At 47.0% G+C, this 22195-nt stretch overlaps 1 protein-coding gene across 1 annotated transcript in view; it reads right to left on the bottom strand.

Moving 5' to 3' along the window:
- The window catches only part of LOC139550115 (band 4.1-like protein 3), an 82713-nt gene that overhangs the window by 21549 nt on the left and 38969 nt on the right, over positions 1-22195 (bottom strand). The window contains exons 9-17 of the mRNA XM_071360756.1: positions 18980-19132; positions 17907-18004; positions 17589-17764; positions 15924-16114; positions 14395-14448; positions 13283-13321; positions 8167-8355; positions 7120-7185; positions 5755-6564 (exon numbers count right to left, since the gene is read on the bottom strand). Of these exons, the coding sequence (XP_071216857.1) occupies positions 5755-6564; positions 7120-7185; positions 8167-8355; positions 13283-13321; positions 14395-14448; positions 15924-16114; positions 17589-17764; positions 17907-18004; positions 18980-19132 (1776 nt within the window). The remainder of the gene's footprint in view (positions 1-5754; positions 6565-7119; positions 7186-8166; positions 8356-13282; positions 13322-14394; positions 14449-15923; positions 16115-17588; positions 17765-17906; positions 18005-18979; positions 19133-22195) is intronic.

Consider the following 22195-nt stretch of genomic DNA (forward strand, 5'->3'; position numbering starts at 1 on the left):
AACCTAACAATTCCACACTACTACCTTACACACACACACAAGTGTAAAGGGATAAAGAATATGTACATAAAGATATATGAATGAGTGGTGGTACAGAACGGCATGGCAGATGCAGTAGATGGTATAGAGTACGGTATATACATATGAGATGAGTACTGTAGGGTATGTAAACATAAAGTGGCATAGTTTAAAGTGGCTAGTGGTACATGTATTGCATAAAGATGGCAAGATGCAGTAGATGATATAGAGTACAGTATATATACATATGAGATGGGTAATGTAGGGTATGTAAACATTGTATTAAGTGGCATTGCTTAAAGTGGCTAGTGGTACATTTTTACATAATTTCCATCAATTCCCATTTTTAAAGTGGCTGGAGTTGAGTCAGTATGTTGGCAGCGGCCGCTAAATGTTAGTGGTGGCTGTTTAACAGTCTGATGGCCTTGAGATAGAAGCTGTTTTTCAGTCTCTCGGTCCCTGCTTTGATGCACCTGTACTGACCTCGCCTTCTGGATGATAGCGGGGTGAACAGGCAGTGGCTTGGGTGGTTGTTGTCCTTGATGATCTTTATGGCCTTCCTGTGACATCGGGTGGTGTAGGTGTCCTGGAGGGCAGGTAGTTTGCCCCTGGTGATGCGTTCTGCAGACCTCACTACCCTCTGGAGAGCCTTACGGTTGTGGGCGGAGCAGTTGCCGTACCAGGCGGTGATACAGCCCGACAGGATGCTCTCGATTGTGCATCTGTAGAAGTTTGTGAGTGCTTTTGGTGACAAGCCGAATTTCTTCAGGTTCCTGAGGTTGAAGAGGCGCTGCTGCGCCTTCTTCACAACGCTGTCTGTGTGGGTGGACCAATTCAGTTTGTCCGTGATGTGTACACCGAGGAACTTAAAACTTTCCACCTTCTCCACTACTGACCCGTCGATGTGGATAGGGGGGTGCTCCCTCTGCTGTTTCCTGAAGTCCACAATCATCTCCTTTGTTTTGTTGACGTTGAGTGTGAGGTTATTTTCCTGACACCACACTCCGAGGGCCCTCACCTCCTCCCTGTAGGCCGTCTCGTCGTTGTTGGTAATCAAGCCTACCACTGTAGTGTCATCCGCAAACTTGATGATTGAGTTGGAGGCGTGCATGGCCACGCAGTCGTGGGTGAACAGGGAGTACAGGAGAGGGCTCAGAACGCACCCTTGTGGGGCCCCAGTGTTGAGGATCAGCGGGGTGGAGATGTTGTTACCTACCCTCACCACCTGGGGGCGGCCCGTCAGGAAGTCCAGGACCCAGTTGCACAGGGCGGGGTCGAGACCCAGGGTCTCGAGCTTGATGACGAGTTTGGAGGGTACTATGGTGTTAAATGCTGAGCTGTAATCGATGAACAGCATTCTCACATGGGTATTCCTCTTGTCCAGATGGGTTAGGGCAGTGTGCAGTGTGGTTGCGATTGCGTCGTCTGTGGACCTATTGGGTCGGTAAGCAAATTGGAGTGGGTCTAGGGTGTCCGGTAGGGTGGAGGTGATATGGTCCTTGACTAGTCTCTCAAAGCACTTCATGATGACGGAAGTGAGTGCTACGGGGCGGTAGTCGTTTAGCTCAGTTACCTTAGCTTTCTTGGGAACAGGAACAATGGTGGCCCTCTTGAAGCATGTGGGAACAGCAGACTGGGATAAGGATTGATTGAATATGTCCGTAAACACACCAGCCAGCTGGTCTGCGCATGCTCTGAGGACGCGGCTGGGAATGCCGTCTGGGCCTGCAGCCTTGCGAGGGTTAACACGTTTAAATGTTTTACTCACCTCGGCTGCAGTGAAGGAGAGCCCGCAGGTTTTGGTAGGGGGCCGTGTCAGTGGCACTGTATTGTCCTCAAAGCGGGCAAAAAAGTTGTTTAGCCTGTCTGGGAGCAAGACATCCTGGTCCGCGACGGGGCTGGTTTTCTTTTTGTAATCCGTGATTGACTGTAGACCCTGCCACATACCTCTTGTGTCTGAGCTGTTGAATTGCGACTCGATTTTGTCTCTGTACTGAGACTTAGCCTGTTTGATTGCCTTGCGGAGAGAATAGCTACACTGTTTGTATTCGGTCATGCTTCCGGTCACCTTGCCCTGGTTAAAAGCAGTGGTTCGCGCTTTCAGTTTCACGCGAATGCTGCCGTCAATCCACGGTTTCTGGTTTGGGAATGTTTTTATCGTTGCTGTGGGTACGACATCGTCAATGCACTTCCTAATGAACTCGCTCACCGAATCAGCATATTCGTCAATATTGTTGTTGGACGCGATGCGGAACATATTCCAATCCGCGTGATCGAAGCAGTCTTGAAGCGTGGATTCAGATTGGTCGGACCAGCGTTGAACAGACCTGAGCGCGGGAGCTTGTTGTTTGAGTTTCTGTTTGTAGGCTGGAATCAACAAAATGGAGTCGTGGTCAGCTTTTCCGAAAGGGGGGCGGGGGAGGGCCTTATAAGCGTCGCGGAAATTAGTATAACAATGGTCTAGGGTTTTTCCAGCCCTGGTAGTACAATCGATATGCTGATAGAATTTAGGGAGTTTTGTTTTTAGATTAGCCTTGTTAAAATCCCCAGCTACGATGAATGCAGCCTCAGGGTGTGTGGTTTCCAGTTTACAAAGAGTCAGATAAAGTTCGTTCAGGGCCATCGATGTGTCTGCTTGGGGGGGAATATATACGGCTGTGATTATGATTGAAGAGAATTCCCTTGGTAGATAATGCGGTCGACATTTGATTGTGAGGAGTTCTAGATCAGGTGAACAGAATGACTTGAGTTCCTGTGTGTTGTTATGATGATCACACCACTTCTCGTTAATCATAAGGCATACCCCCCCGCCCCTCTTCTTACCGGAAAGATGTTTGTTTCTGTCGGCGCGATGCATGAAGAAACCAGCTGGCTGCACCGACTCCGTTAGCGTCCCTTGAGTTAGCCATGTTTCCGTGAAGCAGAGCACGTTGCAATCCCTGATGTCTCTCTGGAATGCTACCCGTGCTCGGATTTCATCAACCTTATTGTCAAGAGACTGGACATTGGCGAGTAGTATGCTAGGGAGTGGAGCGCGATGTGCCCGTCTCCGAAGCCTGACCACGAGACCGCCTCGTTTGCCCCTTTTTCGGCGTCGCACAGGGTCGCCGGCTGGGATCAGATCCATTGTATTGGGTGGAAGGCAAAACACTGGATCCGTTTCGGGAAAGTCATATTCCTGGTAGGAACGATGATGAGTTGACGTTAATCGTATATTCAGTAGTTCCTCCCGACTGTATGTAATGAAACCTAAGATTACCTGGGGTACCGATGTAAGAAATAACACGTAAAAAAACAAAATACTGCATATTTTCCAAGGAACGCGAAGCGAGGCGGCCATCTCTTTTCGGCGCCGGAAGTTCGCAGTTCTTCAACTGTTCGCTGCCCGCACCCTCCCGCCCGACTAGCATCACTACTCTGGACGGTTCTGACTTTGAATATGTGGACAACTACAAATACCTAGGTGTCTGGTTAGACTGTAAACTCTCCTTCCAGACTCACATTAAGCATCTCCAATCCAAAATTAAATCTAGAATCGGCTTCCTATTTCGCAACAAAGCATCCTTCACTCGGCTTCCTATTTCGCAACAAAGCCTCCTTCACTCATCCTGCCAAACATACCCTCGTAAAACTGATATCCTACCGATCCTTGACTTCGGCAATGTCATTTACAAAATAGCCCCCAACATTTTACTCAGCAAACTGGATGTAGTCTATCACAGTGCCATCCGTTTTGTCACCAAAGCCCCATATACTACCCACCACTGCGACCTGTACGCTCTCATTGCCTGGCCCTCGCTTCATATTCGTCACCAAACCCACTGGCTCCAGGTCATCTATAAGTCTTTGCTAGGTAAAGCCCCACCTTATCTCAGCTCACTGGTCACCGTAGCAGCACCCACCTGTAGCACGCGCTCCAGCAGGTATATTTCACTGGTCACATTTACATTTAAGTCATTTAGCAGACGCTCTTATCCAGAGCGACTTACAAATTGGAAAGTTCATACATATTCATCCTGGTCCCCCCGTGGGGAATGAACCCACAACCCTGGCGTTGCAAGCGCCATGCTCTACCAACTGAGCCACACGGGACCACAGCAACACCATAGCAACACCCACCCGTAGCACGCGCTCCAGCAGGTATATTTCACTGGTCACCATAGCAACAGCCACCCGTAGCACGCGCTCCAGCAGGTATATTTCACTGGTCATCCCCAAAGCCAATTCCTCCTTTGGCCGCCTTTCCTTCCAGTTCTCTGCTGCCAGTGACTGGAACGAATTGCAAAAATCTCTGAAGCTGGAGTCTTATACCTCCCTCTCTAACTTTAAGCATCAGCTGTCAGAGCAGCTTACTGATCACTGTACCTGTACATAGCCCATCTGTAAATTGCCCACCCAACTACCTCATCCCCATATTGTTATTTACCCTCTTGCTCTACTTGCAAATCATCATATGCACATCTATCATTCCAGTGTTAATGCTAAATTTTAATTATTTTGACTCTATGGCCTATTTATTGCCTTGCCTCCCTAATCTTACTACATTTGCACACACTGTACATAGATTTTTCTATTGTGTTATTGACTGTACGTTTGTTTATGTGTAACTCTGTGTTGTTTGTGTCGCACTGCTTTGCTTTATCTTGGCCAGGTCGCAGTTGTAAATGAGAACTTGTTCTCAACTGGCCTACCTGGTTAACTAAAGGTAAAATAAAAATAAATAAAAAACAAATAAATAAAAAGGACTCCCAATCACGGCCGGTTGTGATACAGCCTGGAAACGAACCAGGATCTGTAGTGACGCCGCTAGCACTGAGATGCAGTGCCATAGACCGCTGCGCCACTCGGGAGCCCCAGTGCAGTAAGCATAAGATACAGTACGGTAAGCTTAAGATACAGTGAGCATGAGATACAGTAAGCTTTAGATGAAGTGCAGTAAGCTTAAGATACAGTGAGCATTAGATACAGTGCAGTAAGCTTTAGATACAGTAAGCTTTAGATACAGTGAGCATGAGATACAGTAAGCTTTAGATGAAGTGCAGTAAGCTTTAGATACAGTAAGCTTTAGATACAGTGCAGTATGCTTCAGATACAGTACATTAAGCATTAGATACAGTGGAGTAAGCTTCAGATACAGTGCAGTAAGCTTTAGATACAGTGCAGTAAGCTTTAGATACAGTGCAGTAAGCTTTAGATACAGTGCAGTAAGCTTCAAATACAGTAAGCTTGAGATGCAGTAAGCTTTAGATACAGTGCAGTAAGCTTCGGATACAGTAAGCTTTAGACACAGTAAGCTTTAGATACAGTGCAGTAAGCTTCAAATACAGTAAGCTTGAGATGCAGTAAGCTTCAAATACAGTAAGCTTGAGATGCAGTAAGCTTCAGATACAGTGCAGTAAGCTTCAGATACAGTGCAGTAAGCTTCAGATACAGTGCAGTAAGCTTCAGATACAGTGCAGTAAGCATTAGAGCCATCAACAAAACCCAAACAACCCAAAGCACGTGTCAAAATGAAGCAAAGCTTTGAGAGAAACAGAAAGCTGTGGCTGCAGTCGGCAGATAAACGAGCACGTACAGCATGTTTGACCGTCTAGCCATGCAGGGCATTTACTGTACACTGGCTGGAGCACCACTGGATGGGTGGAGGGGAGCAGTGGTGGTGGTGGTAGGGGGGGGGTGCAGCAGGTAGGACATGTGAAGGAGGAGACAGCTTCTGTATTGTTTAACATACAGTACCATGGCTAGAGATCCGGGTGATGGTTTGGTGTCAAATTGACCGTTGGCGAAGCTCGACTGTGACAGGTCGCTCCGGGCTTCGTCCAGGCCGCACGACTCCTCTCTCTGTAGTGGTGCATCCTGGGTAATCCGGTCCAAGTCTGTCACCTCCTCACGTGACATGCTGGCGACCTCTGACCGGTCATCTGTCTTTGTGATGACCACAGAGGAATACGAAGCTTCACTCATCTTCAGTGAGTCAATACCACCCAGTTCGTCTTTAGTCTCATTCTGGTTTAAGTTGAGAGACATCTCTCTCTTGTTGCTGGTCTCCTCAGACATGGTCTTAGCATCTACCTCACCGCCAGTCTCGTCTTCATTCAAGGTGAGTTGGATATCTTTCTCCTTCGATCGGGGCAGATCATCTCCGACGTCATCCTCCTTGATGGAAAAACTCCCCCTTCCTTCATCCTGGTTGGTATCGGGGAAGATTGCGCTGGCATCCATTTTGTTACCGGCGTCCATCTTGTCTTCAGACTCCATTTCCCTCAGGATGATGAGTGTTCCTCTCTTGTCCAAGATGGCCGTAGAGACTTCCTGTCTGACTGTCCCCGGACTGATATTTAGCTCTGGAGACACTGGTGATTTCTTTCTTTCTTCGTCCTCTTTTTCTCCGTCCTCTTTTTCTTCGTCCGTCTCTCTGTCCATCCAGTCACTGGTGATGTCCTCCAAGGAGTCACGCAGAGTCATCAGGCAACTCCCCTGTGCTCCAGGAGTCCCCGCCCCCACCATGACATCACTAGGGTCCACCATGTCTGACTTGTCTGTAGCCTATCAGGGAGAGACTTGGCTTACAGTGACCACGCAGACAAAATGAGATACACAGAGACATACACAGAGAACCATAGAGACATACACATAGACCCATAGAGACACAAGGACAGATGCAGACACAGACACAATGAGACACACAGAGACACTCACAGAGACACACAGAGACACACACACAGAGAGACACAGAGACACAAAGAGACACACACACACAGAGACACACAGAGACACAGATCCACACAGACACACAGAGACACACACAGAGACAGACACACAGAGAGACACACAGAGACACACACAGAGACAGACACACAGAGAGACACACAGAGACACACACAGAGACAGACACACAGAGAGACACACAGATACACACACAGAGAGACCCACAGAGACACACAGATACACACACAGAGAGACACAGAGACCCACAGAGACACAAGGACAGATGGAGACACAGACAGACCTACACATACTAGGTTGAGACTTAGCTACAGTGACCACACAGACACACAGAGTGACACGTACACACACCTACACACACACGGACTGTCTTACCTCAATGGCATTAGCTTGTAACTCCTGCTGCATCTCTTCCTCAGCAGCAGGAACCTCCTCTGTCTCCTACAGAGAAAACCCATATGATATAGTATACAGACAATATAACATGCATTTAGTCTCCATGGTTCATGTTGTAAGTAGTGTCCATGTAAGTGTCCGGTTCTGTTCTACTGCAGCATAATAAAAGCAGCTTTTCCCTGACCATGTGTCCATTCCTTTTTTTCTGTGTATATTTTACCCCCCTTTTTCTCCCCTACTTTCGATCTAGTCTCATCGCTGCAACTCTCCAACGGGCTCGGGAGAGGCGAAGTTAGAGTTGTCCGTCCTCCGTAACATGACCCGTCTAACTGCACTCCTTAACACCCCGTCCGCTTAACCCGGACCAATGTGTCGGAGGGGACACCGTTCAACTGGCGACCGGGGTCAGCCTGCAGGCACACGGTCTGCCACAAGGAGTCGCTAGAGCACGATGAACCCCACCGGCAAACCCTCCCCTAACCCGGACGACGATGGTCCAATTGGGCGCCGTCCTATGGGACTCCCGGCCACGGCCAGTTGTGGCACAGCCCGGGAGTGAACCCAGGTCTGTAGTAACGCCTATAGCACTGCGATGTAGTGCCTTAGACCGCTGCGCCACTCGGGAGGCCCCCCCATGTGTCCAGTCCTGCTCATGCGGTTAAAAACTCATGAACCCAGGACCCTCCATGCAGTTAGCTAGTAGTCCAGCCTGGCTTTTATGGTCCTTGGTGTGCAGTGGTTCACTCCTTGGTGGGAGTGACAACAGTCCTCTCCTACCTAAGACCATACTCCTGTCACAGCCAGCGTACCCATGCAGTTGTCTAAGTCCCACCCTAGCTCGTCTCTTACGTCTGCTGGGGTGTGTCGTGGCACTGTCACGCGGGTGCTCTTCTGTAGTGCCGTGGGGTAAGAAAAGTCTCTTGCCCTACCTAAGACTTCAGTCTGACTCGGTCCCGACCAGCCTGTGTACCCACGCGGTTAGCTATTCTAATACACCCCCCCCCCCCCTTAGAACCTGGATCTTACTGGGTCCTGTAGGGTGTGTAGTGGTTCTATCATAGGTGCCTCCTCCACTCTCCCGCTGTGAGAGCGTGCCGGAGAAGTCGAGGACAGTCTCGTCAGTCCCGGGGCGTCAGCACCACCTGGTATCGCTAGGAAGGAGCGCTTCAGTTCGTTGATGTCTCTCTGGTGCTTCACCTCCAACTCTTCTGTGTCCTGAACCACCAACCAGAGAGCAGGATACAAGGACGTGAGGTGCTGGTCGACCAATAACCAAGCAGGATGCAAGCAGGCAGGGAGTAGGGTAGGTGACTACTGACTAGGCGGGCGGTAACACGGGTCGGGAAACTCGCTTTGAGTGGTGTTTTCTATTGAGGCTTTGGTTGTCTAAGATGTGGTGAAGACATACCTAGTCTAACTAGTCTAACTAGTAGTACCTATTCTAACTAGTAGTACATAGTCTAACTAGCAGTACATAGTCTAACTAGTAGTACCTAGTCTAACTAGTAATACCTAGTAGTAACTAGTCTAACTAGTCTAACTAGTAGTACCTAGTCTAACTAGTAGTACCTAGTCTAATTAGTAGTACCTAGTAGTACCTAGTCTAACTAGTAATACCTAGTAGTACCTAGTCTAACTAGTCTAACTAGTAGTACCTAGTCTAACTAGTAGTACCTAGTCTAATTAGTAGTACCTAGTCTAACTAGTCTAACTAGTAGATCCTAGTCTAACTAGTAGTACCTATTCTAACTAGTAGTACCTAGTCTAACTAGTAGTACCTAGTCTAACTAGTAGTACCTAGTAGTACCTAGTCTAACTAGTAGTACCTAGTATAACTAGTAGTACCTAGAAGTACCTAGTCTAACTAGTAGAACCTAGTCTAACTAGTAGTACCTAGTAGTACCTAGTCTAACTAGTGGTACCTAGTCTAACTAGTAGTACCTAGTCTAACTAGTAGTACCTAGTAGTACCTAGTCTAACTAGTAGTACCTAGTCTAACTAGTAGTACCTAGTAGTACCTAGTCTAACTAGTAGTACCTAGTCTAACTAGTAGTACCTCGTAGTACCTAGTCTAACTAGTAGTACCTAGTCTAACTAGTAGTACCTAGTAGTACCTAGTCTAACTAGTAGTACCTAGTCTAACTAGTAGTACCTAGTAGTACCTAGTCTAACTAGTAGTCCCTAGTAGTACCTAGTCTAACTAGTAGTACCTAGCAGTACCTAGTCTAACTAGTAGTACCTAGTCTAACTAGTAGTACCTAGTAGTACCTAGTCTAACTAGTAGTACCTAGTAGTACCTAGTCTAACTAGTAGTACCTAGTAGTACCTAGTCTAACTAGTAGTACCTGGTAGTCCCTAGTCTAACTAGTAGTACCTAATCTAACTAGTAGTACCTAGTCTAACTAGTAGTACCTCGTAGTACCTAGTCTAACTAGTAGTACCTAGTCTAACTAGTAGTACCTAGTAGTACCTAGTCTAACTAGTAGTACCTAGTAGTACCTAGTCTAACTAGTAGTCCCTAGTAGTACCTAGTCTAACTAGTAGTACCTAGCAGTACCTAGTCTAACTAGTAGTACCTAGTCGTACCTAGTCTAACTAGTAGTACCTAGTAGTACCTAGTCTAACTAGTAGTACCTGGTAGTCCCTAGTCTAACTAGTAGTACCTAGTCTAACTAGTAGTACCTAGTCTAACTAGTAGTACCTACTAGTACCTAGTCTAACTAGTAGGACCTAGTCTAACTAGTAGTACCTAGTAGTACCTAGTCTAACTAGTAGTCCCTAGTAGTACCTAGTCTAACTAGTAGTACCTAGCAGTACCTAGTCTAACTAGTAGTACCTAGTCTAACTAGTAGTACCTAGTAGTACCTAGTCTAACTAGTAGTACCTAGTAGTACCTAGTCTAACTAGTAGTACCTAGTAGTACCTAGTCTAACTAGTAGTACCTAGTCTAACTAGTAGTACCTAGTAGTACTTAGTCTAACTAGTAGTACCTAGTAGTACCTAGTCTAACTAGTAGTACCTAGTAGTATCTAGTCTAACTAGTAGTACCTAGTCTAACTAGTAGTACTTAGTCTAACTAGTAGTACCTAGTCTAACTAGTAGTACCTAGTCTAACTAGTAGTACCTAGTAGGAGCTAGTCTAACTAGTAGTACCTAGCAGTACCTAGTCTAACTAGTAGTACCTAGTCTAACTAGTAGTACCTAGTAGTACCTAGTCTAACTAGTAGTACCTAGTATTACCTAGTCTAACTAGTAGTACCTAGTAGTACCTAGTCTAACTAGTAGTACCTAGTCTAACTAGTAGTACCTAGTAGTACCTAGTCTAACTAGTAGTACCTAGTAGTTCTTAGTCTAACTAGTAGTACCTAGTAGTACCTAGTCTAACTAGTAGTACCTAGTAGTATCTAGTCTAACTAGTAGTACCTAGTCTAACTAGTAGTACTTAGTCTAACTAGTAGTACCTAGTCTAACTAGTAGTACCTAGTCTAACTAGTAGTACCTAGTAGGAGCTAGTCTAACTAGTAGTACCTAGTAGTACCTAGTCTAACTAGTAGTACCTAGTCTAACTAGTAGTACTTAGTCTAACTAGTAGTACCTAGTCTAACTAGTAGTACCTAGTCTAACTAGTAGTACTTAGTCTAACTAGTAGTACCTAGTCTAACTAGTAGTACCTAGTCTAACTAGTAGTACCTAGTCTAACTAGTAGTACCTAGTCTAACTAGTAGTTCATGTATTGAACATTATTTTGTTGTGTTGTTTTGTTCTTCCCAGCAGCAGAACATCATGCTAAATGCCTCATGTGTTTTGTTTGTCACCGACCTCAAACATGAGATTACTATGCTTGATAAAAAAAAAGGTTATCTCCTTTAATTCGCCTCATGATACTATACTGGGAAAACAACAGGGGACAGGGATCCATAAGCAACATTATTTTGTGTCTGGTGCTTTATAACAGGCCTATACTTAGTAGATAGAGGGTAGGGAGTTATGTCCTCTTCAGGCTGTGGATAAAATAATGGTCAGAATCACCTCGTCCTAGTTACCACAACATATCAGCCAACAAGGCAACATAAAACACGTCAGAATCACCTCGTCCTAGTTACCACAACATATCAGCCAACAAGGCTACATAAAACACGTCAGAATCACCTCGCCCTAGTTACCACAACATATCAGCCAACAAGGCTACATAAAACACGTCAGAATCACCTCGTCCTAGTTACCACAACATATCAGCCAACAAGGCAACATAAAACACGTCAGAATCACCTCGTCCTAGTTACCACAACATATCAGCCAACAAGGCAACATAAAACACGTCAGAATCACCTCGCCCTAGTTACCACAACATATCAGCCAACAAGGCTACATAAAACACGTCAGAATCACCTCGCCCTAGTTACCACAACATATCAGCCAACAAGGCAACATAAAACACGTCAGAATCACCTCGTCCTAGTTACCACAACATATCAGCCAACAAGGCTACATAAAACACGTCAGAATCACCTCGTCCTAGTTACCACAACATATCAGCCAACAAGGCTACATAAAACACGTCAGAATCACCTCGTCCTAGTTACCACAACATATCAGCCAACAAGGCAACATAAAACACGTCAGAATCACCTCGTCCTAGTTACCACAACATATCAGCCAACAAGGCAACATAAAACACGTCAGAATCACCTCGTCCTAGTTACCACAACATATCAGCCAACAAGGCAACATAAAACACGTCAGAATCACCTCGTCCTAGTTACCACAACATATCAGCCAACAAGGCAACATAAAACACGTCAGAATCACCTCGTCCTAGTTACCACAACATATCAGCCAACAAGGCTACATAAAACACGTCAGAATCACCTCGCCCTAGTTATCACAACATATCAGCCAACAAGGCAACATAAAACACGTCAGAATCACCTCGCCCTAGTTACCACAACATATCAGCCAACAAGGCTACATAAAACACGTCAGAATCACCTCGCCCTAGTTACCACAACATATCAGCCAACAAGGCTACATAAAACACGTCAGAATCACCTCGTCCTAGTTACCACAACATATCAGCCAACAAGGCAACATAAAACACGTCAGAATCACCTCGTCCTAGTTACCACAACATATCAGCCAACAAGGCAACATAAAACACGTCAGAATCACCTCGTCCTAGTTACCACAACATATCAGCCAACAAGGCAACATAAAACAAGCAACCTGATTCCTCAACAAAACTACACCAACAGAAAATTAAATGTGATAGCGTCATATTGAATAATGCATGATGCGGCCAAGCATCCTGATTGGTTGCGCCACTGCCTGGTATAGACAACCGCTCGGCCTCCGACCGCAAGGCACTGGGGCCGAGCTTCCTGTCATCCGGGACCTCTACACCAGGCGGTGTCAGAGGAAGGCCCTAAAAATTTTCTCCGACCACCCTAGTCATAGACTGTTCTCTCTGCTACCACACGGCAAGCAGTACCGGAGCGCCAAGTCTAGGTCCAAGAGGCTTCTAAACAGCTTCTACCCCTCAAGCCATAAGACTCCTGAACATCTAGTCAAATGGCTACCCAGACTAATTGCATTGCTCCCCCCTCTTCTACACCACTGCTAATCTCTGTTTATCATCTATGCATAGTCACTTTAATAACTCTACCTAGATGTACATATTATCTCAATTACACTAACCGGTGCCCCCGCACATTGACTCTGTACCAGTACCCCCCTGTATATAGTCTCGCTATTGTTATTTACTGCAGCTCTTTGATTACTTGTTACTTTTATTTCTTATTTTTAACTGCATTATTGGTTGGGGGCTCGTAAGTAAGCATTTCACTGTAAGGTGAAATTGTTGTATGTTGTATTCGGCGCGAATGTGACTCATAACATTTTGATTTGATGTGGCCAAGCACAAACATGTAGATGTATGCAGATCAAACTGAACGGTCGTTTAACTGAAACTCTGAGCAGTTGTGACAGTATGTATATGTGGCAGCAGCAGGCCATGCTAGATTAGACAGGACAAGACGTAGGAGCTCATTGTCCATTATATGAAGCAGAGAGATGTCGTGGCTCTATCTATTGGCTCTGCCCAGCAGTACTGAGCTGGTGGTCATGACGATAAAACACAGAGTACCTGTGTCTTCTTTTCAGAGTAATCATCCTCTGGCTCCGACTGACAGCAGAAGGAAAGAACGACACAACAGAGAGAGGAAGGGAGGGAGGGAGGGCCGTGAGGGAGGGACATGAGGACAGAGTAGAGAGAGGGAGGGAGGTGAGGGAGGGAGATGAGGACAGAGTAGAGAGAGGGAGGGAGGTGAGGACACAGTAGAGAGGTAGGGAGGGAGGTGAGGGAGGACACAGTAGAGAGAGGGAGGGAGATGAGGAAAGAGTAGAGAGAGGGAGGGAGGTGAGGGAGGACACAGTAGAGAGAGGGAGGGAGGTGAGGGAGGACACAGTAGAGAGAGGGAGGGAGGTGAGGAAAGAGTAGAGAGAGGGAGGGAGGTGAGGACACAGTAGAGAGGTAGGGAGGGAGGTGAGGGTAGGGAGGTGAGGGGAAGGAGGGAGGTAAGGACACAGTAGAGGGAAGGAAGGAGGACACAACACAGGGAAGGAGGGAAAGAGACAGGTACAGAATCAGGAAACCTGAGATACTTTTCTGAGTGAATGTCCTTCACATAAATATATTAACAACATGCAGACTTAAACCCAATGTATATCTGCTGCTTTGCAGAAAGTAGACTAATCCACTATACTGAAAAGCACGCATCCCTAGAGAATTGTAAATAATCGTAAATAAAAGAAATTAGCAGCTTCAGTATCAGCTCATCACTTCCTCAACGACCCCGTTGACTGAAATCTTTCATGCTTCTAGACTCCAGACTGGGATCTTCTCCTGGATATACCTACTAACCTCAGAGGCCGTGGTTTCATGCTTCTAGACTCCAGACTGGGATCTTCTCCTGGATATACCTACTAACCTCAGAGGCCGTGGTTTCATGCTTCTAGACTCCAGACTGGGATCTTCTCCTGGATATACCTACTAACCTCAGAGGCCGTGGTTTCATGCTTCTAGACTCCAGACTGGGATCTTCTCCTGGATATACCTACTAACCTCAGAGGCCGTGGTTTCATGCTTCTAGACTCCAGACTGGGATCTTCTCCTGGATATACCTACTAACCTCAGAGGCCGTGGTTTCATGCTTCTAGACTCCAGACTGGGATCTTCTCCTGGATATACCTACTAACCTCAGAGGCCGTGGTTTCCCCGTCCAAGTCAAAGTCAGTTTGCTCGCTGTCCGTCTGTTATTTTAAACCAGACAGAGGAACCGTTCCCGATCAGCAAGCAGGGAGAGAGAGAGACAGAACCAGTTCAAACTTTGGACACGTTAACGTTGAATATTCCTCCTTAACAGTGACAAATCACAATCATAAAACGGAGAGAGCGGTTGGATGCATTGGGAAATACATAGAGGTCGCTATATAAGCATTACAAAAAACTACAAAGATAAACCTAGGCAAAAAATGAAGAGATAAGCAAGAATAATTTGTAAACAGACAGAGGAAGTGTAAACCGTTAACGTTGAACAGACAGAGGAAATGTAAACCGTTAACGTTGAACAGACAGAGGAAATGTAAACCGTTAACGTTGAACAGACAGAGGAAGTGTAAACCGTTAACGTTGAACAGACAGAAGAAATATAAACCGTTAACGTTGAACAGACAGAGGAAGTGTAAACCGTTAACGTTGAACAGACAGAGGAAGTGTAAACCGTTAACGTTGAACAGTGATGTAGTAGTGGTTTAAGGCCCTACTATAGTAGAGTTACTGATGTAGTAGTGGTTTAAGGCCCTACTATAGTAGAGTTACTGATGTAGTAGTGGTTTAAGGCCCTACTATAGTAGAGTTACTGATGTAGTAGTGGTTTAAGGCCTACTATAGTAGAGTTACTGATGTAGTAGTGGTTTAAGGCCCTACTATAGTAGAGTTACTGATGTAGTAGTGGTTTAAGGCCCTACTATAGTAGAGTTACTGATGTAGTAGTGGTTTAAGGCCCTACTATAGTAGAGTTACTGATGTAGTAGTGGTTTAAGGCCCTACTATAGTAGAGTTACTGATGTAGTAGTGGTTTAAGGCCTACTATAGTAGGTAACACCGCTTCCTCTTCCTCTGAACAACTGTCATGGTGATGCAGGCCCTGAGCGATGGAGGCGCTGAGAGATGCCGCCTTGGGCTCCAGGTAGCACAGACACAGCGCCAGCGGGAAGGACAGCGTGAGGGCGTAAGGCACCGAGAACGACGCGGACAGGAGAAAGAAGAAGAGGAAGAAGAAGCAGGGGATGAGAGAAGGCGACGGAGGAGGGACGGAAATGTTACACGCTCTCAGGGAGGAAGGTGAGCTCCGTGATGTCGGGGAAGGTGAGGTAGCCATCCTCGTCTAGGTAAGAGGAGAGGTCGGGGAGGTGCAGGGAGAAGGTGAACAGAGTGCCGCCGCGCCTCCCGTGGGCCTTCAGCTGTTCTAGACGCCGTTTCCGGGCCGACAGGAGTAACACCTGCTCCTCTAGGAGGGCGGCGGCGCGGTCCGCTTTGGCCAGGCGCCGGCGGCATCCCGCCGAGGATTTAGCCGGGCTGACGGACGCACAGCGTTTTACGGGACGCGTTCTCCCTGCGCTGCCGACGGACCTTAGTGGAGGTCACGGGGGAGGAGGGGAGGGAGATCTCAGAGCGGAAGGGGTCAGAAGAGTTGGCTAATATGAGGAAGAGGAAGACAATCTACCTTGTTGTCATGTCTGAGCGAGGTTGAGATGACGTTGTGATCCGACGTCTCGTCGGCGTTGGTCTGCTCCGCCTCTCCCTCAGCCTTCTTCTCTGGGGTTATTACCGTGGCGATCAGGTCTCCCGTGGCGACAGCTTTGGCTGGTGTAGCTTCCCTCGTCATCAGGGTGTGGTGGTTCTCTGTTATGGGCACTGGGAAGAGGGACGGTGACATTTACATTCAAGATGTGTGATTTGAAGATTGAGATGAGGTATTCTGGGTGTTAAAAAGCCCGGTCCTGAGTAGTCCTTAACCCCGTCACCTCGGACTGATGTTTACAGGTCTTTAAAGAGGAACATCCATCACTACACTGCTTATAGACTCTTATAGCTCCTGTCTCCGTTGGACAGGGGTAGGGAGTGATTTAGGAGGGTAACACAATGGATGAGTCCCTACCTCCGTTGGACAGGGGTAGGAAGTGATTTAGGAGGGTAACACAGTGGATGAGTCCCTACCTCCGTTGGACAGGGGTAGGGTGATTTAGGAGGGTAACACAGTGGATGAGTCCCTATCTCCGTTGGACAGGGGTAGGGAGTGATTTAGGAGTGTAGCACAGTGGATGAGTCCCTATCTCCGTTGGGAAGGGGTAGGGAGTGATTTAGGAGGGTAACACAATGGATGAGTCTCTACCTCATTGGGAAGGGGTAGGGAGTGATTTAGGAGGGTAACACAATGGATGAGTCCCTACCTCATTGGGAAGGGGTAGGGAGTGATTTAGGAGGGTAACACAATGGATGAGTCCCTACCTCATTGGGAAGGGGTAGGGAGTGATTTAGGAGGGTAACACAATGGATGAGTCCCTATCTCCGTTGGACAGGGGTAGGGAGTGATTTAGGAGGGTAACACAGTGGATGAGTCCCTACCTCCGTTGGACAGGGGTAGGGAGTGATTTAGGAGGGTAACACAATGGATGAGTCCCTATCTCTGTTGGACAGGGGTAGGGAGTGATTTAGGAGGGTAACACAATAAATGAGTCCCTATCTCCGTTGGACAGGGGTAGGGAGTGATTTAGGAGGGTAACACAATGGATGAGTCTCTACCTCCGTTGGGAAGGGGTAGGGAGTGATTTAGGAGGGTAACACAATGGATGAGTCCCTATCTCCGTTGGACAGGGGTAGGGAGTGATTTAGGAGGGTAACACAGTGGATGAGTCCCTACCTCCGTTGGACAGGGGTAGGGAGTGATTTAGGAGGGTAACACAATGGATGAGTCCCTATCTCCGTTGGACAGGGGTAGGGAGTGATTTAGGAGGGTAACACAATAAATGAGTCCCTACCTCATTGGGAAGGGGTAGGGAGTGATTTAGGAGGGTAACACAATGGATGAGTCCCTACCTCATTGGGAAGGGGTAGGGTGTGATTTAGGAGGGTGACACAATAAATGAGTCCCTATCTCCGTTGGACAGGGGTAGGGTGTGATTTAGGAGGGTAACACAATAAATGAGTCCCTACCTCATTGGGAAGGGGTAGGGAGTGATTTAGGAGGGTAACACAATGGATGAGTCCCTACCTCATTGGGAAGGGGTAGGGAGTGATTTAGGAGGGTAACACAGTAGATGAGTCCCTACCTCCGTTGGGAAGGGGTAGGGAGTGATTTAGGAGGGTAACACAGTGGATGAGTCCCTACCTCCGTCGAGACTACGTGACATGGAGTAGCGTTTGGAGGAGGAGCGTTCGAAGAAGGGCGAGGCCCTGATGATCTGAGAGGAGACTCTCCGGGTCTGAGCCTGGGTTCTACCGCTGTAGCGGTACTTAGAACCGAGACCTGGGAACTTCTTAGGGGGGGCCTCTGGAGACACCAGTCTGGAGGAGAGAGGAGAGTACAGTAAGGCATTGAGAACATATGTTGATGATTAATGACGCTTAACGATTTGTGCGTATAATGTTTCTGCTTGTGCGTTTTCTATCTAATGAACATGCTACAACACTTGGGCGTACCTCTTACCTGAAGAATGTGTGTTGCTCAACACACGTCTTCCACAGTCTCTTGGCTGCACGGTGGTTAGGGAGCTTGAAGACAATCATGCTCTCAAACTGCTCATACTGCAAGAGGGGAGAGAGAGAGATGGACGGAGAGAGAGGAGATAGAGCGAGATAGAAGGAGAGAGGAGAGAGAGAGAGAGGGGAGAGAGAGAGAGATGGACGGAGAGAGAGCGAGAGAGAGAGGAGAGATAGAGAGAGATGGACGGAGAGAGAGAGAGAGAGAGAGAGAGAGAGAGAGAGAGAGAGAGAGAGAGAGAGAGAGAGAGAAGAGAGAGAGATAGAAGGAGAGAGGAGAAAGGAGAGAGAGAGAGAGGGGAGAGAGAGAGAGATGGACGGAGAGAGAGCGAGAGAGAGATGGACGGAGAGAGCGAGAGCGAGAGAGAGAGAGAGAGAGAGAGAGGATAGAGAGGAGAGAGATAGAAGGAGAGAGAGAGAGAGATAGAATGAGAGAGCGAGAGAGCGAGAGCGAGAGACAGAGACAGAGAGAGCGAGAGAGAGAGCGAGAGAGAGAGAGAGAGAGAGAGAGAGAGAGAGAGAGAGAGAGAGAGAGAGAGAGAGAGAGAGAGAGAGAGAGAGAGAGAGAGAGAGACAGAGACAGAGACAGAGACAGAGATAGAGAGAAAGCGAGAGAGAGCGAGAGAGACACAGAGCGAGAGAAAGCGAGAGAGAGCGAGAGAGACACAGAGCGAGAGAGAGCGAGAGAGACACAGAGAGAGAGAGAGAGAGAGAGAGAGAGAGAGAGAGAGAGAGAGAGAGAGAGAGAGAGAGAGAGAGAGAGAGAGAGAGAGAGAGAGAGAGAGAGAGAGAGAGAGAGAGAGAGAGAGAGAGAGAGAGAGAGAGAGAGAGAGAGAGAGAGAGAGAGAGAGAGAGGTGGTAACCATATCAGAAGTGATTCCAGTCTTAAGACAAACAGAAAACATTTTCATGAATAGGTGGGCCGTGGTAAAACTGGTCCCAGAGTTTTACCTGGTCAGTTCACATGGTCAGGAAAACTCCTAGCCCTGACAGATCTGTTGTTGTTGTTGGTGTGTTTACCTCTCCGGGGCGTATCTTGATGTAGAAGTTGTCTCTCTTGTAGGAGATCTTCAGGACCGTGGGCCAGGCGAAGCGGTTGATTCTCAGTCGGTCTCTATAGATGAGGAGACCACTGGAGCACACTCCTAGCATGATCTCTACGCCTTCAGAGTCCTATACATTAGATGTATATTATACAACACATTACAGTGCTTTCAGAAAGTATTCACACGCCTTTGACTGATACTACATGTTCTTCTTGTTACAGCCATGAATTTCAAATGGATTAAATTTTGATTTTTTTTTGTCACTGTCCTACACTGTCCTAGAAACGTTTACAAGTTATTTACAAATAAAAAGCTGAAGAAAATAGATATTCAAACCCTTTGTTATGTCGAGCCTAAATACGTTGATGAGTAAAAATGTGCTTAACAAGTCACATAATAAGTTGCATGGACTCATTGTGTGTGCAATAATAGTGTTTAACGTGATTTTTGAATGACTACCTCATCTCTGTAACCTGTATCCAATGCCTCGCAAAGAAGGGCAACTATTGGTAGATGGGTAAAAATAAAGAGACATTGAAAAATCCGTTTGATAATGGTGAAGATATTAATTATACAGAAGACAGTGATTCTTCTCTTAGACTCTACAGAGTGGTTTAATAAGAGGAGAGACAGGTTTCCTACCAACTAGCCAGGTGGTTTAATGAGAGGAGAGACAGGTTTCCTACCAACTAGCCAGGTGGTTTAATGAGAGGAGAGACAGGTTTCCTACCAACTAGCCAGGTGATTTAATGAGAGGAGAGACATGTTTCCTACCAACTAGCCAGGTGGTTTAATGAGAGGAGAGACAGGTTTCCTACTGACTAGCCAGGTGGTTTAATGAGAGGAGAGACAGGTTTCCTACCAACTAGCCAGGTGGTTTAATAAGAGGAGAGACAGGTTTCCTACCAACTAGCCAGGTGGTTTAATGAGAGGAGAGACAGGTTTCCTACCAACTAGCCAGGTGATTTAATGAGAGGAGAGACATGTTTCCTACCAACTAGCCAGGTGGTTTAATGAGAGGAGAGACAGGTTTCCTACTGACTAGCCAGGTGGTTTAATGAGAGGAGAGACAGGTTTCCTACCAACTAGCCAGGTGGTTTAATAAGAGGAGAGACAGGTTTCCTACCAACTAGCCAGGTGGTTTAATGAGAGGAGAGACAGGTTTCCTACCAACTAGCCAGGTGTTTTAATGAGAGGAGAGACAGGTTTCCTACCAACTAGCCAGGTGGTTTAATGAGAGGAGAGACAGGTTTCCTACCAACTAGCCAGGTGGTTTAATGAGAGGAGAGACACCCTTCCTACCAACTAGCCAGGTGGTTTAATGAGAGGAGAGACAGGCTTCCTACCAACTAGCCAGGTGGTTTAATGAGAGGAGAGACAGGTTTCCTACCAACTAGCCAGGTGGTTTAATGAGAGGAGAGACAGGTTTCCTACCAACTAGCCAGGTGGTTTAATGAGAGGAGAGACACCCTTCCTACCAACTAGCCAGGTGGTTTAATGAGAGGAGAGACAGGCTTCCTACCAACTAGCCAGGTGGTTTAATGAGAGGAGAGACAGGTTTCCTACCAACTAGCCAGGTGGTTTAATGAGAGGAGAGACAGGTTTCCTACCAACTAGCCAGGTGGTTTAATGAGAGGAGAGACCCTTCCTACCAACTAGCCAGGTGGTTTAATGAGAGGAGAGACAGGTTTCCTACCAACTAGCCAGATGGTTTAATGAGAGGAGAGACAGGTTTTCTACCAACTAGCCAGGTGGTTTAATAAGAGGAGAGACAGGTTTCCTACCAACTAGCCAGGTGGTTTAATGAGAGGAGAGACAGGTTTCCTACCTACTAGCCAGGTGGTTTAATAAGAGGAGAGACAGGTTTCCTACTGACTAGCCAGGTGGTTTAATGAGAGGAGAGACAGGTTTCCTACCAACTAGCCAGATGGTTTAATGAGAGGAGAGACAGGTTTCCTACCAACTAGCCAGGTGGTTTAATGAGAGGAGAGACACCCTTCCTACCAACTAGCCAGGTGGTTTAATGAGAGGAGAGACAGGTTTCCTACCAACTAGCCAGGTGGTTTAATGAGAGGAGAGACAGGTTTCCTACCAACTAGCCAGGTGGTTTAATGAGAGGAGAGACAGGTTTTCTACCAACTAGCCAGGTGGTTTAATGAGAGGAGAGACAGGTTTCCTACCAACTAGCCAGGTGGTTTAATGAGAGGAGAGACAGGTTTCCTACCAACTAGCCAGATGGTTTAATGAGAGGAGAGACAGGTTTTCTACCAACTAGCCAGGTGGTTTAATAAGAGGAGAGACAGGTTTCCTACCAACTAGCCAGGTGGTTTAATGAGAGGAGAGACAGGTTTCCTACCTACTAGCCAGGTGGTTTAATAAGAGGAGAGACAGGTTTCCTACTGACTAGCCAGGTGGTTTAATGAGAGGAGAGACAGGTTTCCTACCAACTAGCCAGGTGGTTTAATGAGAGGAGAGACAGGTTTCCTACCAACTAGCCAGGTGGTTTAATGAGAGGAGAGACAGGTTTCCTACCAACTAGCCAGGTGGTTTAATGAGAGGAGAGACAGGTTTCCTACCAACTAGCCAGGTGGTTTAATGAGAGGAGACACAGGTTTCCTACCAACTAGCCAGGTGGTTTAATGAGAGGAGAGACAGGTTTACTACCAACTAGCCAGGTGGTTGAATGAGAGGAGAGACAGGTTTCCTACTGACTAGCCAGGTGGTTTAATGAGAGGAGAGACAGGTTTCCTACCAACTAGCCAGGTGGTTTAATAAGAGGAGAGACAGGTTTCCTACCAACTAGCCAGGTGGTTTAATGAGAGGAGAGACAGGTTTCCTACCAACTAGCCAGGTGGTTTAATGAGAGGAGAGACAGGTTTCCTACTGACTAGCCAGGTGGTTTAATGAGAGGAGAGACAGGTTTCCTACCAACTAGCCAGGTGGTTTAATAAGAGGAGAGACAGGTTTCCTACCAACTAGCCAGGTGGTTTAATGAGAGGAGAGACAGGTTTCCTACCAACTAGCCAGGTGGTTTAATGAGAGGAGAGACAGGTTTCCTACCAACTAGCCAGGTGATTTAATGAGAGGAGAGACATGTTTCCTACCAACTAGCCAGGTGGTTTAATGAGAGGAGAGACAGGTTTCCTACTGACTAGCCAGGTGGTTTAATGAGAGGAGAGACAGGTTTCCT

The sequence above is a fragment of the Salvelinus alpinus genome, chromosome 23 (genome assembly GCF_045679555.1).
Source record: "Salvelinus alpinus chromosome 23, SLU_Salpinus.1, whole genome shotgun sequence".
NCBI lineage: Eukaryota > Metazoa > Chordata > Actinopteri > Salmoniformes > Salmonidae > Salvelinus > Salvelinus alpinus.